The sequence below is a fragment of the Neopelma chrysocephalum genome, unplaced genomic scaffold, assembly GCF_003984885.1.
Source record: "Neopelma chrysocephalum unplaced genomic scaffold, ASM398488v2 Primary Assembly neopelma1_353, whole genome shotgun sequence".
Lineage (NCBI taxonomy): Eukaryota > Metazoa > Chordata > Aves > Passeriformes > Pipridae > Neopelma > Neopelma chrysocephalum.
In genome coordinates, this window is record NW_020898017.1 from 203,175 (window position 1) to 219,599 (window position 16,425).

The 16,425-nt window shown below is 56.9% G+C and overlaps 1 protein-coding gene across 1 annotated transcript; it reads right to left on the reverse strand.

The window, feature by feature from the left end:
* Positions 1–5,264: 5,264 nt before the first annotated feature.
* On the reverse strand, positions 5,265–13,916 carry SMO (smoothened, frizzled class receptor). The gene is made up of 12 exons (XM_027705817.1): positions 13,667–13,916; positions 10,594–10,799; positions 9,806–10,015; positions 9,550–9,722; positions 8,700–8,919; positions 8,485–8,608; positions 8,310–8,402; positions 7,999–8,107; positions 7,654–7,839; positions 7,192–7,340; positions 6,971–7,105; positions 5,265–6,822 (listed from the first exon to the last, which is right to left on the reverse strand). The coding sequence occupies exons 1-12, from the start codon at positions 13,899–13,901 to the stop codon at positions 6,299–6,301; spliced, it is 2,364 nt and encodes a 787-aa protein (XP_027561618.1). The 5' UTR covers positions 13,902–13,916; the 3' UTR covers positions 5,265–6,298.
* Positions 13,917–16,425: the final 2,509 nt, after the last annotated feature.

Consider the following 16,425-nt stretch of genomic DNA (forward strand, 5'->3'; position numbering starts at 1 on the left):
AGCCCCCCCAGCTCCCTCAGCCTCTCCTGCTGCTCCAGACCCTTCCCAGCTCCCTTCCCTTCTCTGAACTCGATCACTCATCAGACTTTGCATCCTCCCAGTGTCAGCCAGGCGGTTCCTTGGGCCGGGTGTGCCAGGAAAACCCATGGAAAGGAGGAGCCGCAACCTCCTGGCACAGGGAGCCTGGAACTTGCTGTCCTGCCAGGTCTGCCAACCACAGAGCCACAGGCACAAGGCAGCAACGAGCCGCCTTTTCTAAATCCAGTTCTTTGGGAACGTGCCTCTTAAGGAATGCAAACTCATCCTTTTATTATTGTTATTTCTTTTGAGAGCAGCCCTGGGAGAAGGATTTGGGGTGTTGGTGGGTGAGAGGCCGGACATGACCCAGCCCTGCACTGATCCCACAGCGTGGGCAGCAGGGGAGGGAGGGATTCTGCCCCTCTGCCCTCTCAGCAGAGACCCCCCTGCAGAGCTGCTCCAGCCCTGGGAACAACAGCAGGAGGACGTGGAGCTGCTGGAGAGAGTCCAGAGGAGGCCCCGGAGCTGCTGCCAGGGCTGGAGCACCTCTGCTCTGGAGCCAGGCTGGGAGAGCTGGGGGGGTTCCCCTGGAGAAGAGAAGGCTCCAGGGAGGGCTGAGAGCCCCTTGCAGGGCCTAAAGGGGCTCCAGGAGAGCTGGAGAGGGACTGGGGACAAGGCATGGAGGGACAGGACACAGGGAATGGCTTCCCAGTGCCAGAGGGCAGGGATAGATGGGATATTGGGAAGGAATTGCTGGCTGAGAGGGTGGGGAGGCCCTGGCACAGGTTGCCCAGAGCAGCTGTTTATTATCATTATCATCATTATCATTACTGGGTTGTTGCAGTATCTCTGAGCACATGCCAAGGACTGAAGCCCGTGGTTTTGGGGCTGTGTGGATGCAGAAGGAGGTCAAATCCAACATGTTGGGCCAGCTGGAGACAAAAGGACAGGGATGTGATCGGCCAAGCAGGAGGGATGTGGAAAAGGCTGGGAAACAGAAAGGCATGAAACTCTGCAAGCTTGAGGGGAGCTTCAGGTCCACCAGAAATGCCAGGAGTTGGAAACATGAGGGACAAACAGCTGGCAAGAGTGTCGAATTCCCAAGTTAAGTCACTCATAAACCCCGGAGGAGCTCAGAGTTTGGGATGAGCTGGAGGAGAGCAGAGGGAGAGGAGAGAGAGAGAGAGGGAGAGAAAGGAGAGGGGGGAGCTCACAGAAACCTCCCCAAAAATCAAGGAGTGGAGCAATGGAAGGAGCGGGCAGCGAAACCTGGAAGCCGAAGAAGGATTTCAGGAAAGAAAGGGCTGTAAAGCATTTAATGGGCTCCGAGGCATCGGAGAGGACGACGGGAGGAATGTGAGAGGGGGATTGGAGTTAAAGGAGAAGCAGCGCATTACTCTGTGCTCGGAAAGTGATGAGAATTCCCGACTTTACTGAACTAACGCTGTTTCCTACTGAAGCAAAATCAGGATCCGATTCCACAGCACGTTTCTCCCTCTGCCAAGGATCAGAAAACTCGGTCTCGGGGCTGATTTCAGTCTCAGAAGGGGCCTTTGAAAACAGAACTCTTTGAAAGCCGCTGTGGGAGGGATTTGAAGCTGTGGCAGATGAATATCCCTCCCCTTCCATCGACGCTGCGAGACCAGAGCAGGCTTCGAGCAAATCGCAGCTCCTGCTGCGGAGAGGGGCTTGTGCTAACCCGGAGCCGGCAGAAATCCTCCAGAATTTATCATCTCCCGGTCCGACAGAAAAATGCCAGGTTGTTTTGCCCCCCCTTGACCGAGGCAAAATCCTGACCCCGAGTTTGGTCCTTTGGACCAACATCGCCCACCTGGGTCGGGATCTTCACCCTCCTGCCCTTTTAAAGGGTGCAGTCCTCAAGTGGGGAGGTGTTTTCCCAGGAAAAAGGTCCTGCCCTGATCTCAGCACACCCAAAACCCCCGATGCTAACTGGACGTGTCTCCATCCCATCATGGCACAAACCCCTCCTAAATAAATGCTGTCACACCTTCCAGACATCCACACGACCGGAGCAAAGTGCTGGGCTGTGCCCGGAGATTTATCTGGGAAAACAAGGGATATCAGGAGAGGAAGGGAGAGGCTGTTTGGTGAGGGAGGATGGAGCAGCTGGAGCAGTCAGGGCTCTGTGAGAGCCGTGCCAGAGGGAGGTTGGGGCTGGCGTGGGGAGGGCAGCGAGGCCGGGATGCCTTTGCCTGGAAGTTGGTGTGGAGCAGAGGTGGGATACAGGCACGTTATCCCCCAAACTGGAGCCAATCATAGCCCAAAGGTGAGGGAAGAGCAAGGTCAGACATGGATGTCAGATGTGTCTCCTCTTGGCTTTCAAGAGGACAGAGGGACAAGAGGGAACGGCCTCAGGCTGTGCCAGGGGAGGGTCAGGTTGGGGCTGAGGAGGAATTTGTTGCTGGAAAGGGTGGTGAGGCCTTGGCAGGGGCTGCCCAGGGAGGTTTGGAGTGCCCAGCCCTGGAGGTGTCCCAGGAAGGCCTGGCCGTGGCACTCAGTGCTCTGGGCTGGGGGACAAGGTGGGGATGGGGCACAGGGGGGATCCATGGGCTGGGAGGGCTTTTCCAACCTCAGGGGTTCTGGGTTTCTCTGGCAGGTGACAACCAGGGTGGAAGGATGGAAGAAATCCCAGGTGGACATGGGGGTGCTCTGTGTGGGCACCCACACTTTGATCTCAAACAAAGAAGGAAAACCCAAGTTCTTCTCCCCCACCACAGCCACAAAATCGAGTGTGGCTGAGCCATTCACCTCCTGATTGGCCACATTCCCTGAAATCCTCCATCCAACCACACCATGCCATGGGGAATGGTTGGCATCATGTGGCAATGCCAGAGGCAGGACTGCTTACTTCCACAGCCTGGTTTGCCCATTCCCGTGATGTTCAGCCCTAAAACCAGTGCTGGAATAGGGGATCAGCAGCCAGGAGTGTGACAGAGGGCAGGACAGCTCCATGTGGATCCTTTTCACTTCCCTCCTCCCAGTTCAAAGCAGCCAAGCTGCTGTTAACTGGGATGGTACCGGCTCCTCTCCAGACCCGCAGTGATCCAGCTGCAGGGAAGCTTTTCCCAGCACCCCTGCAACAGCTGAGCCTTCCAGGCAAGAAGAAAAGAGGGGAAAAAAAGAGATTTCTATGGAAGTTTTTCAATTCTTTAAGACACCAGCACCCTCCTGGACGCCAAAAGACGGTTGTCATCCTGCCAGGATATATAATTCCAAACTGGAAATCAATACTGCCCTATAACATTCTCCCTTCTGATTGTCCCTCTGTCCCACTGAAAGGAATTTTGGATGATTTTCGGATGATTCAGCATTTGCCCATCTGATTCCAGCAATCCCATTTTCCTGCAGCCATCAATTCCTCCTGGCAACATCCCTGTGACCAGCCTGGCCTATCCAGAGTTTTCCTTCATTTAATTATGGCAAAGGCAACCAGCCGGATGGATAATGCCAGCCTCTGTCCCTGGGGATGAGGGGCTGAGTGGATTCACAGGGAATATCATCCAGATTTCTTGAACTCTCCCTGCTTTGCCCCAGTGAAAGCTCTGGGGGTGCTGGGGAGACCTGAGACTCTCTGTGGTTTGATCTCCTGCACTTCCCATGGGAGCACTTGAGCTTTTCCCCAAGGATACTCGAGGCACAGCCAGGGAAATTAATTGGATTTTGGCAGCCAGTGGGTGACACCTGGGTCACCCAAGGGAGGAGATTTGTCCCTCAGCTCCTTATAACTTGCCAGGACCTTCACTGCTGCCAAAGGAGTCGGAGGGAGATGATGCTCTTGCAGAAAAATTCAGGGAAATGTGATCCAGCCTTGTCCTGGATCGGCCACCCCGGGGGGCTCCGGTCCCTTCCCTGGTCCCACATCCCATTGTAAGGGCTTTCCCTGCTCCAAAGGGTGGTTCCCTGGATGGGGTTTCAGCCAGAAAACCCATGGCAGTGTCTGTGCTCTGACAGGAGTAAGGTGGAAAAGGGAAGGCAAAGGCACCTCCCCACCACCTTATTCTTCATTTTTATTCCCAGTTATCCTTATTCTCCTGCAAAACCTGAGCCTGGGCAGCATCCCCACCACGAGCACCAGCTGCTTTTGGGTGTGGGTGCTCAGTGCTCCCAGGGAAAAGCAGGAATCAGGAATTGGGCTGAATTTGTCCCCTGATGGGTGGTGTTTCATCCCTTTTAACCGTCATTATTTAAATCATCGCTATTTAAATAGTGAGGTTTGGTGGCTGCTCCCAATTTTTTCCACGCTGCTTCCATGTTCCAAGCCTCTGGTGAGGAATATGGGGTGTTTCCCAGGATAAATGCTCTATCCTTCCTTAAAAACTCACTGCTTTGTCCCTGTGTGCCAAATTGAGGTGGCTTTTTTTAGGGGAGGGAAAACAGAGGGGAGGTGACAGTGTCACGACATCTCCTGTTGTTTCCAAAATTAAGTATTGTACCTTTTTGGTTCAAAATGGCAAATCATTTAGGAACAGAAACCTACAGAAATGAAATACATAAAAGGAGATGAAAAAAAGCCCACAAAAATAAAATATAGGTATATATAAAGAGAAAAAAAAGGCCAAAAAAATTTAAAAGATAGATAAAGAGAAACATTTTGTTTCACCCTGGACAACCCAGCCTTTACTCTGGAGCAGAGTGAGCCCATCCTGCCCTCCAAAAAACATTGGAAAAATGCCACTTTCACTGACCAATTCCACCCAAATTTCAGGGTCTGGGCTCTGGGATAACCCAGCACTTGGCTGCATCATTCCCAAGTGAAATAAAAAGGGATATTTTCCCAAAGCAGCATTTATCCCTAAAAAGCACCATCCACCCAGCACCATGGGAAAGATCAGATGCCCTTATAGGACCCCACCAAGGCACCCAGCAGCCCCCCAAAAGTGGTATTTGGGGATATTTAAGGCCGTAGTGCCACCTGCTGGCAAAGGGCCCTCCCAGAGCTCCCACTTTGCTGCCAGAGCCCGGCCAGTGCCTCCAAAAATCTCCCTGTGGCACTCACAGGCATTTCCAGCCCCTCACCCCTGCCTTCTGCTGGGGAAACGGGGGGTTCAGAGCACTTTAAAGCAGTTTTCGAGGCACTTTAAAGCAGTTTTAAGCACTTTAAAGCAGCTTAAAGCAGCTTTTAGCAATTTTTAAGGTAGTTGGAGGTTTTTTGGACACAGGACAAGCCCCCACCACCCTGATGTTTTCCCGCACTGATCCCTCCTCAAAGAGCCCAAGGCAGCCACTGGGAATGAAAACTTGGTAAATTTAATACTGATACAGGAGGGTTTTCCTTTACACAGCAAAAATGAACCCGTGGAGGTCACTGGGATAGCGAGAAAACCAGGAGCCTCCCGGGATCTGATAAAAACAGGAACAGGGATAATGGGCAGATACAAACACCAGCAGGGACCGGAGTCCTCCTGCCTTGGGGCTCAGCCGGGTTCCCTGTAACTTGGGGAGGGGGGGTAGTTTCTTAAAAAAATAATAAAAAAGTTTGCTCAGGGGGTTGGTCACCCCGAGGTTTCAAAGTTTTTTTTGGGGGGTTTTTTGCACCGTGGCTCGGGGAGCGCCCGTGCACCCCAAGGCGCTTCCCATCTCCCATCCCACCAACCCTCTCTGCTTTGGGTCTGGCTCAGCTCTCTGGGAAGCTGGAAGGCACTTCGGGACCCCTGAAGGAAGAGAGGTGGGCCCAGAAAAAGGGGGGCACCCCAGGGATGCCGCTGCTGTCGCCCCATGACTGGGCTCACCCCGCTCCCGGCTGCAGCGCCCAAGCGGAGCCGTGCCCGGTGTCCCGTACAAAGAGTAAAAAATAACAAATGTAACACAAAAATCCCTATTGGCACAAGTGTCTGTGAGCTCTACGTACCTCTAGCTGTGGGTGGGGCAGAGCTGTGGGACAAAGCACCCCAACATCTACCCTGATCTACGCTCGCCCGCTGCTGGTCCCGCTGGTCCCCTGCAAAGGGAGTGTCCCCGTTGTCCTTAAATCCCTGCAGGACCTGGGGGGGGGTTGTTCCACTGACAGCCCGTTTCTCTTCTCGCAGTGATGCTGGAGGGAACCCCGAAACCTTTCTTGCTGGGCTGGGGTGTGCATCAAGTCTGGGTGATGGAGGGAGAAGTGCCCGCTCTGATGGGAGAATCGGGCCATGCCAGGCTGTCGGGATGGATCCTGCTGGGATGAGGTGTGTTCTGGTGTCCCCTCACAGGCTGCCAGCGCTGGCCGAGCCTTGGGGTCTCACCCCAGGCGTCCCCATCCCCTCACAACACCCCGATGGGTTCAGAAGTCCGAGTCGGGGTCCAGCAGCTCCGCCTCCACCAGGTTGGTCCGGGAGTGGATGGGGGCCAGCCCGGCCCGGCGGCCCTGAGTCCTCAGCCCCCCGGGGTTGGGGGCCCAGAGTGGGCCCCCATTGTGCTGCCAGCGCCCGGGGCTGGGCCCGGGGCTCTCCTCCTCCAGGGACCCGCTCTCGGGGCAGAAGGGGTTGCTGACGAGGTGGAAGACGTTGGCTCTGCGGTGCCCACCCCACGGCACCCCGGAGAAGGCGGCGTCGGGCCGGCCGGGCGGGAGCCCCGGGAGGACATCGGGGGCAAAGGCCACCAGGCAGGGCTGGGGGGGCAGGCGGGGCAGGCGAGGGACGGTGCTGGGGGCCAGGGGGGCCGTGGAGCCCCCCAGGCAGTGCTCGGGGCCCGGGTCCACCTCCTTCTTCTTCTTCCTCCGCTTCTTCTTGCGGCCGCTGCGCTTCTGCAGCTCGGGGGAGACGTCGGCCTCCACGATCCAGAGGTTGGCCCTCTCCTCCGGCGGCACTGCGGGAAGTGGGATTGGGCAGGTGAGAGCGGTCACATCCTGCCCTGTGCCCCCCGCCAGCCCCAGCCCCCCGCTCTGCCTCCCTGCACATCCCCAACACCCCTCAGCCCGGCTCCTTCCCCCCGAAATTCCCCACGTGGAACTTGCCAGGCGTTGCCACGGGGGTCACAGAGATGTCCTGCGGCAGGATGGCCCCTCTCCTGGCCACCATCTTGGTGACGTGCTGGGCCCAGGCCGACGACACGTCGGCCGACGGCTCGTTGATGTCGAAGGCTAAACCGGCTGCAATGACAGGGGGAGGCTGGTCAAGGGGGGGCACTGGGTGCCCCGGGGTGCTGCTGGGACAGTCCCCTCCCACGGGCACGTACCCACGGGGCCGTCGTGTGACACGGTGTGCATGCTGAAGGACAGCTCCCGGCCCGGGTCGCGCAGCAGCTCCTTGCGCTTGGAGAAGGCCTTGGCGATCATCTTGCTCTTCTTGATCCTCTTGGGCTGGTCGTCGCTCTGCCCCGTCAGCCTGGGGACATGGAGGGTCAGAGCAGGGATGTGGCGGGGCTCAGGTGTCACAGCCAGGGGCACGGGGACCCTCCCCATCTCCCTCTCCCATTCTGGACGGGGATACCAGTCTGGGGGACACACTGGATGGGTCCCCTGGGGGTGGAGGTGTCCCACGGACGGGGTGTGAGAGGCCACCCCATTCCTACACCGCTGAGCCCACAACTCACTGAGCTGAGGGACAAATATCTGGGGACATCTTCCAACATCTCAGGACGCTGGATGGGGCGGGAAGGGCCCCACGAAGCTGGGGTGATGCCCTCGGGGTGTCCCACCTGCACCAGGTGCGCTTCCAGATGAGCAGGGTGGCCTTGGTCCAGACCCAGGTGCTCATGGAGACGCCGGTGCCGAACATGGCGAAGAGATTGATCTTCTCCACCAGCAGGCTCGGCCGGTTCTTGATCTCACAGTCCGGGATGGGCTTGTTGGTCTGCGTGGCGATGGTCACGTTGGCCTCGCACCTGAGGGGACAGACACGGGACACCGGCTGTGAGGAGGGGGGACACCAGCGACCCCCCACAGCTCCGCAGGGTGGAGATGTGGTGGCAGCACTGGTGGGGGACACGGGGATCCCCACTCAGCAGCGTGAGGTGCCGGGATGACACCGGTGTCCCACTCACAGGACGTATTCCCGAAAGCTGCGCTCCCACTCCGCCTGGTTGAAGAAGTCGTAGAAGTGGCAGCCAAAGGTGATGAAGACGAAGCCAAAGGCCAAGAAGCCAAAGATGCCTGGAAGAGAAGTGGGACGTTCCTGGTTCAGCCAAACCCCAGCGACACCAGGGCAAAGACGCTGCACTGGGGCTGTGTCAGATCACTACATCTTTGTCTCCGTTGCCACTACCCCTTGGAAAGGGCTGTCTGGCTTCAGGGGACAAAATTTCCCCACTCCCACCCCAGTTCCCACGGGAATGGTGCCAATGGACCCCCTTACCCAGGCGCAGCATGGTCTCGTTGATCTTGCTGGCCGCCTTCTCGCTCAGCAGCCCGGGGTGGTTGCTCTTGATGGAGAAGAGCGTCATGACCCCTGCGGTGGAGGGATGAGGGGATGAGGGTGGGGGGACACCCACGGTGCCCCCACCCCCTCAGGGAGTTGGGCTCACACCTACCCCGGATGAGGAAATAGCCCCCCACGATGAGGACGAGCCCAATGGGTGCCAGGACGAAGCCGGCTCGGTAGCGGTAGTTCTTGTAGCCCACGAAGCAGATGCCACTGACAGAGTCACCATCCACCTGGCAGGGATGGGCACAGGGACAGGGGGGTCAGCTGGCCCCGTGGGCATCACCCTGGGAGGGAACCGCCACGGGACAGTGACCCCGTTACCTGCGCCACTGCCAGGATGGCCACGGTGAGGACGAAGGGGATGGACCAGGTGATGAGGTGGAAGTAGGAGGTCTTGCCCAGCAGCGGCTGGTAGGTGGTGCCCAGGGCCTTGAAGGAGGTGTGCCAGGCGTAGGTCAGCATGACGAACCAGATGACTCCCGACATCAGCGAGTAGTAAACGATGACGAAGATGATGACGCAGGAGAGCGTCTCGTTGGACCTACGGGGGCAGGCGAGACAGAAACATCACCCACCTCCACGAGGGGACAGCGAGGAGGAAGGGGGGTCTCACCCCCCCGGCTCCCAAGAGGCCAGCAAACCCCAAGAAGCCCTCCTTGGGCTCCTACTGCACCTATCCCCTGTCCCCTGCTATACTGCTCCCTCTATACTGCACCTATCCCCTGTCCCATGCTATACTGCTCCCTCTATACTGCACCTATCCATGGTGTCCTGCTACACTGCTCCCTCTGTACTGCACCTATCCATGTTGTCCTGCTATACTGCTCCCTCTGTACTGCACTTATCCATGGTGTCCTGCTACACTGCTCCCTCTATCCTGCACCTATCCATGGTGTCCTGCTACACTGCTCCCCTCTGCACTGCACCTACCCATGGTGTCCTGCTACACTGCTCCCTCTATACTGCACCCATCCCCTGTCCCCTGCTATATTGCTCCCCTCTGTGCTGCACCTATCCATGGTGTCCTGCTACACTGCTCCCTCTGTACTGCACCTATCCATGGTGTCCTGCACCCATCCATGGTGTCCTGCTACACTGCTCCCTCTATCCTGCACCTATCCTTGGTGTCAGAGACGCCTCTCAGCACGTGGGGATGGAGGCTGGCACGTACGTGGGCTCCCCCAGCCGCATGGTGCCGTCGGCCCGGCACACGATCTCGTTGCGGGCGCCGTCCATGAACTGTGCCAGCCAGCCGATGCTGCCCACGAAGAAGCAGGCGTTGACGTAGAACAGGATGACGGCGGGGTAGCGGTTGGAGTTCCTCCAGTCGGCGACAAAGGTGGCCTGGCAGGGCGGAGAGAGCGACAAGCTTGGTGCCCCGCGCCCTCCCGGGGGCACCTCCCCGCGCTCCCCACCCCGCGCCTCACCAGGGTGAAGAAGGTGCAGAAGATGGTGACGGAGCTGAAGGCGGCGATGTAGATGTGCATCTCGCGGTGCTCCTTCTCGGTGAACAGCGGGTTCTGGCACTGGATGCCGCAGCCCTCCACGTCCTCGTACCAGCTCTTGGGGTTGTCCGTGCGCACCAGCGGCGCCTCGCACTGCCCCGAGCTGTTGAACTTGATGTTCTGCACCTCGTTCTGCCGGAGGAGAAACGAGGTCGTTGAGGAGGAGGAGATACCCCCACGGTGAAGGGGGACATCAGTCCCCAGCAGAGGGCAGGGGATAGATGGGTTTCACTGGATCATCATCATGGAATCATGGAATGGTTTGGGTTGGAAGGGACCTTAAAGCTCATCCGGTCCCAGCTCCCCTGCCATGGGCAGGGACACCTTTAACTATCCCAGGTTGCTCCAAGCCCCGACCAACCTGGCCTTGGACACTTCCAGGGATCCAGGGGCAGCCACAGATGCTCTGGGCAACTTATGCCAGGGCCTCCCCACCCTCCCAGCCAGCAATTCCTTCCCAATATCCCACCTAACCCAGCCCTCTGGCACTGGGAAGCCATTCCCTATGTCCTATCCCTCCATCCCTTGTCCCAAGTCCCTCTCCAGCCCCTTTAAGCACTGGAAGGGGCTCAAGATCTCCTTCGAGCCTTCTCTTCTCCAGGCTGAACAACCCCAACCCCTTTCTCCTCCCAAAAGCCACTTTCCCTTCCCAAGAAGTGACGTTTTTTTCCCCCTGCTGCCCTGTGAGGGGGAAAGTGTCCGTGTCGTACCGGGCAGCCCTCGGGGAAGCGGTCGGTCGTGCACTTGAGGAAGTCGGGCCAGCCCCGCTCGCGCTCCACGATGGTGCAGGGCGCCCGGGTGGCCTGGCACAGGGTCTGGCTGGGCAGCTCCACGTGCCCATCCTCGCACTTGGGCATGTAGACGGCGCAGAGCAGGGGCTGGATGACGTCCCAGCAGCGCGGGGCGTTGCGCAGGCCTGCGGGGACAGCGCTGTCACCCCCCCCCAGGCACACACACCTCCTGCCATCCCCCCATCCCACGGCCCCACGGGGAAGGGGCAGAGCCCAGGGGGGTTGGGGGGGAGCACCAGCACCCACACACTGCACTCGGACAGTCTGTAACACCTCTGGGGTGTCATGTGTGCCACCAGGGGCTCAGCCCTGGTCCCCTGCTACACTGCTCCCCTCTGTACTGCACCCATCCATGGTGTCCTGCTATACTGCTCTCCTCTATACTGCACCCATCCCCTGTCCCCTGCTATAATGCTCCCCTTCTATACTCTACCCTGGCCCCCTCTGTTGTACATATCCCCTGTCTCCCACTATCCCCTGTTCCTCTCTATACTGTACCCATCTCCAGTCCTCTGCTATACAGTTTTCTATACTGTATCCATTCCTAGACCCCCTCTATGCTGCTCTCCTCTATACTGTACCCCCCTCAGACCCCCACTATATTGCTCCTCCCCTACCTGTACCCATTTCCTGTACCCCCCTACTGCTCCCCTCTACACTGAAGCCATCCCCAGGCCCCTGCTATACAATTTTCTATTCTGTACCCATCCCCAATCTCTCCCTATACTGCTCCCCTCTATATGTACCCATCCCCTGCCCCCTGCTGTAGAGTTTTCTATAGTGTACCCATCCCTGGGGCGATGCTATACTGTTCCTCCTCTATACCATACCCCTCTCCTGTACCCAATGTCCTGCTCTCCTCTCTCCTGTACCCATCCTCAGTCCTCACTATACAGCTTTCTGTAGTGTCCACCCCACTATACTGCCCTCATCTCCTGTACCCCAATCTACTGCTCCCCTCTACGCTGCAACTATCCCCATTCCCCTGCTATACAGCTTTCTATACTGTCCCCATCCCCTATCCCTCACTACTGTGCTCCCCTCTATACTGTACCTGCTCCCTGTCCCCTGCTACACATTTTCTGCACCCACCCAGAGCCTCCACTACCCTGTCCCCCTCCCCACTGTCCCCATCACCTGACCCTCCTGTAGTTTTCTACACTGCACCTATCTCTGGGCCCCTGCTGTACCATTCTCCCTCTATACCACACCCATCCCCTGCACCCCATGCTCCCCTCTCTGCTGTACCCATCCCCATGTACAGTTTTGTATATGTACCTACCCCCTGCCCCCCACTATCCTGCTCCCCCTCTACACAGCACTCAATCCCACTCTCCTGCAATGCAGTTTTCTATACTGCACCAACACCCAGAGCCCTGCTATCCTGCTCACCCTCTTCACTCACCCATCCCCTGTACCCCACTTTACTCTTCCCCTCTACACTCTACCCATCCCCACTCCCCTGCTATGCAGCTTTCTATACTGCACCCATCCCCAGGTTCCCACTATCCTGCTCCCCTCAATCCTGCACCCATCCCCTGTACCCCCCTCTTCTATTCCCCTCTATACTGTATCCATCTCCCGTCCCCTGCTATAGTTTATCTATACTGTAGCTGTCCTCTGTCCCCCACTATTCTGCTCCCTTCTATACTGTACTCATTCCCAGGCCCCCATTACACTGCTCCCCTCTACACTGTACCCACTCCCAGTCCCCTGATACTGTTTTCTACACTGTACCCATCCCCAGGCCCCTGCTACAAAATTTTCTATACTGTACCCATTCCCTGTACCCCAATCTACCACTCCCCTCTATGCTGTACCCATCTGCAGTCCCTACTATACAGCTTTCTTTACTGCACCAATCCCCTGTCCCTCACTATCCTGCTCCCCTCTGTACCGTACTCATCTCACTGTACCCCATTCTACTGCTCCTCTCTACACTGTTCCCATCCCTAGGCCCCTGATACACAGTTTCCTATACTGTCCCCATCCCCACTCCTCTCCTATACAGTTTCCTATACTGTCCCCATCCCCACTCCTCTCCTATACAGTTTCCTACACTGTTCCCATCCCCAGGCCCCTGATACACAGCTTTCTATACTGTTCCCATCTCCACACCCCTGCTACATGGTTTTCTACACTTTTCCCATCCCCAGGCCCCTGATACACAATTTCCTATACTGTCCCCATCCCCCCTCCCCTGCTATACAGTTTCCTACACAGTACCCATCCCCTGTCCCCCATTCTACTGCTCCCCTCTCTACCGTTCCCAATCCCCACTCCCCTGCTACAGTTTCCTATACTGCTCCCATCCCCTTTCCCCTCCTATACAGTTTTCTATATTGTCCCCATCCCCACTCCCCTCCTACACGGTTTCCTATACTGCCCCCATCCCCTTTCCCCTCCTATACAGTTTCCTATACTGTCCCCATCCCCTTTCCCCTCCTATACAGTTTTCTATACTGTCCCCATCCCCTTTCCCCTCCTATATAGTTTTCTATACTGTCCCCATCCCCTTTCCCCTCCTATACAGTTTCCTATACTGCCCCCATCCCCTTTCCCCTCCTATATAGTTTCCTATACTGCCCCCATCCCCTGTCCCCCACTCTACTGCTCCCCTCTACACCGTTCCCCTTCCCACTCCCCTGCTACACGGTTTCCTATACTGTCCCCATCCCCTTTCCCCTCCTATACAGTTTTCTATACTGCCCCCATCCCCTTTCCCTCCTATACAGTTTTCTATACTGTCCCCATCCCCTTTCCCCTCCTACACAGTTTTCTACACTGCCCCCACCCCTCTCCCCCACCACACCGCTCCCCCCCTACACCTCACCCCTCCCCAGCCCCCCAACATCCCCAACACCCCCCTCCCTACCGCCTCAATCCCACATCCCCCCGTGCCCGTTTCCCCCCTCTCCACCCCACACAACCCCGCACACCCCCCCCATCCCGGGGGCCACCCCGGGGCCTGTCCCGGTTGCCGGTCCCGTACCGGACCAGAGCAGGAGCTTCCCGTGCGCCTCCTCCTGCGAGGCGGAGTCGTTGGCCAGCAGCGTGGAGGTGGCGGCGTAGGGCAGCGCAGAGCCCAGGCAGGCGCCGAAGCGGAGCCGCTCGCAGGGCGCGGGGCGGCGGCAGCGCGGGGGCCCGGCCGAGGCGTTGGGGGCCGCGGGGCAGCAGCGCCCGCCCAGCGCCAGCGCCAGCGCCAGGGCCAGGGCCCAGCGCCGCATCCCGGGGCGGGGGGCACGGCCGGGCTCAGGGCGGCCCGGAGCGAACCGCCATGGCCTTTGTTGGGCCGGCCGGCAGCGGAGCGGAGCGGAACGGAGCGGCCCCGCGGCTCCTGTGCCCCGCCTCGGCCCCCGCCCCAGGCCCGGCCCGGCCCGCGCCCCCCGCCGGGGCGGGATCCGTGAGAGGAAGGAGGGGAGGGAGGGCCGAGCGTGAGGGGAGAGCCGCGGGCTCCTGAGGGGAAACTCGCCTCTTTGTGAGGGGAAAAGTCGCTGGAAACCGAGGGGAAAGTCTCTTCGCTCAGGGCGAGGGAAAAGCCGCGTTTGTTTTGTTTTGTTTTTTTTTCCTTTGGTTGTTTTTTCGTGAGGGAAAAGTCGCTCAGGCGAGGAGAAAGCTCCCGTTTCGCGAGGGAAAAAAAGTCGCGCTCGAGGAGGAAAAAAAAGCAGGGGGAAAGCGGGTTTTTTTGGGGGAGGAAAAGCGGCTTTAGGGCGAGGGAAAAGTTCATTTCTGGCAGGAAAAAGCCGCTTTTGCGGAGGAGAAACTGCGGGGGTTTTTTTGCGAAGAGAAAGTCCCCTTTTTTTGCGTGAGGAAAAAAGTGAGGCGAAAGTTGAGGGGAAAAGTTCCCTTTTGTGAGGAGAAAAATCGCTTTTTGTCGGGAAAAAGTCACTTTTTTTTGTCAGGGAAAAGTCACTTAGGGGGAGGAAAAAGTTCCTTTTTGTGAGGAAAAAGTTCACACTTGTGGAGGGAAAATGCAATTTTTGTGAAGAAAAAGTCACTTTTTGTGAGGAAAAAGTTGTTCCTTTTGAGGAAAAAGTCACTTTTGTGAGGAAAACCTTACTTTTTGTGAGGAAAAAGTCGGTTTTGTGAGTTAGAAAGTCACTTTTTGTGTGTGGAAGTAATCACTTTTGTGAGGAAATGGTTCCTTTTTGCAAGGAAAATGTTCCCTTTTGTGAGGAAAAAGTTCCTGTCTGTGAGGAAAAAGTCACTAAAAAGTGAGGGGAAAGTTGGGGGTTTTGTAAAGGAAAGTCACTTTAGGGGAGGAAAAAGTTACTTTTTGGAAGGAAAAGTTCCTTCATGGAAGAAAAAAGTTCCTTCTTGTGAGGAAAAAGTCACTTTTTGTGAGGAAAAAGTCACTAAAAAGTGAGGAAAGTGTTCCTTCTTGTGAGTTCTCTTTGGGGAGGAGAAAAGTTGGTTTTGGGGGGAAAAAAGTCACTTGACCGGGAGAGAAAAGTTTCCATTTGGGGATAAAAGTCACTTTTGGGGGAAGAAAAGTTTTCTGGGAAAAACAGTCACTCCTGGGGGGAGAAAAGTTACTTTTTTGAGGGGAAAGGTACTTTTTGGGGGGTAAAAGTCACTTTTAGGGAACAAAAGCCACTTTTTTGAGGAGAAAAGTTACTTGTTTGATAGGAAAGCTACATTTTTGCGGTAAAAGTCACTTTTAGGAGAGAAAACAGGTTTTGGGGGGAATAAAGTTGATTTTTGCAGAGGAAAGTTCCTTTTTTTAGGGGAAAGTTACTTTTTTGGGGGGGGAAGTCACTTTGGGGGTGACAAAAGACACCTTTTAAGAGAGAAAAGTCACTTTTTGGGGACAGAAGTCGCTTTCGGGGGAAGAAAAGTTGCTTTTTGGGGAGAAAAGTTACTTTTTGGCAAGAAAAGACAGGGGTTTTGGGGGGGGGGAAAAATTGTTTTTGGGGGGGTGATAAGCCAGTTTTTTGGAGAGCAGCTACTTTTTGGAATAAACTCGCTTTTTCGTGGAGAATTAGCGCTTGGGGGGGGGGGAGTTTTGTGGAGAAAACTAACTTTTGAGAGGGGAGAAATCACTTTTTTTTCGTGGGGAGGTGTCGTTCCTCAGAGGAACAGTCACTTTTGGGGGGATAAATGGGGTTATTTTTGGGTAACAACCCCCTTTTTGGCGGGGGGATGAGGCGGATTTTTGGGGGAAGAGAACGGGGTTGGTGTTTTTTTTCTTTTTTTGGGAGAGCCGGCGGTGCCTCCCGGCCGCACACAAAGAGCTGGAGCTGGGCCGCATCCCGACTCCCTCCGCGGGAGGGACCACCCAGCCTGAGCAGAAGGGAAAATTGGAAGGGGAAAAAAACAAAAAAAAAATCCCAAAAAACTCCACCCACGGTTTGCGACAGCTCCGGAACGCGGCGGCGGGGCCGAGGTTGAGACGCTGCTCCGCTTCCCGCAGGCTCTGCTGCCCTTCGCCTGCTTCCCCTTCCTCGTTTTGGGAGGGAGATGCAGGATATGGCACGGGATAAGGGCACGGGATGGGGGTGGCCTCCCCCTGTCCCCATCCAGGGTGTCCCTCCCCCGTGATCCAGCAGCCCCCGCGCAGCCCCGCAGGGATCGGAGCGTCCGGACTCGTCTCTTTATTTTCCATGAAAGCCAAGGGAACTTCACAGCCTGGCACTGACTCCATGCGGGGCCCAGCTCCCTGTGGAGGGGCTCAGCACCCTATAGAGGGGCTCAGCATCCTATAGAGGGGCCCAGCTCCCTGTGGAGGGGCTCAGCACCCTATGGAGGGGC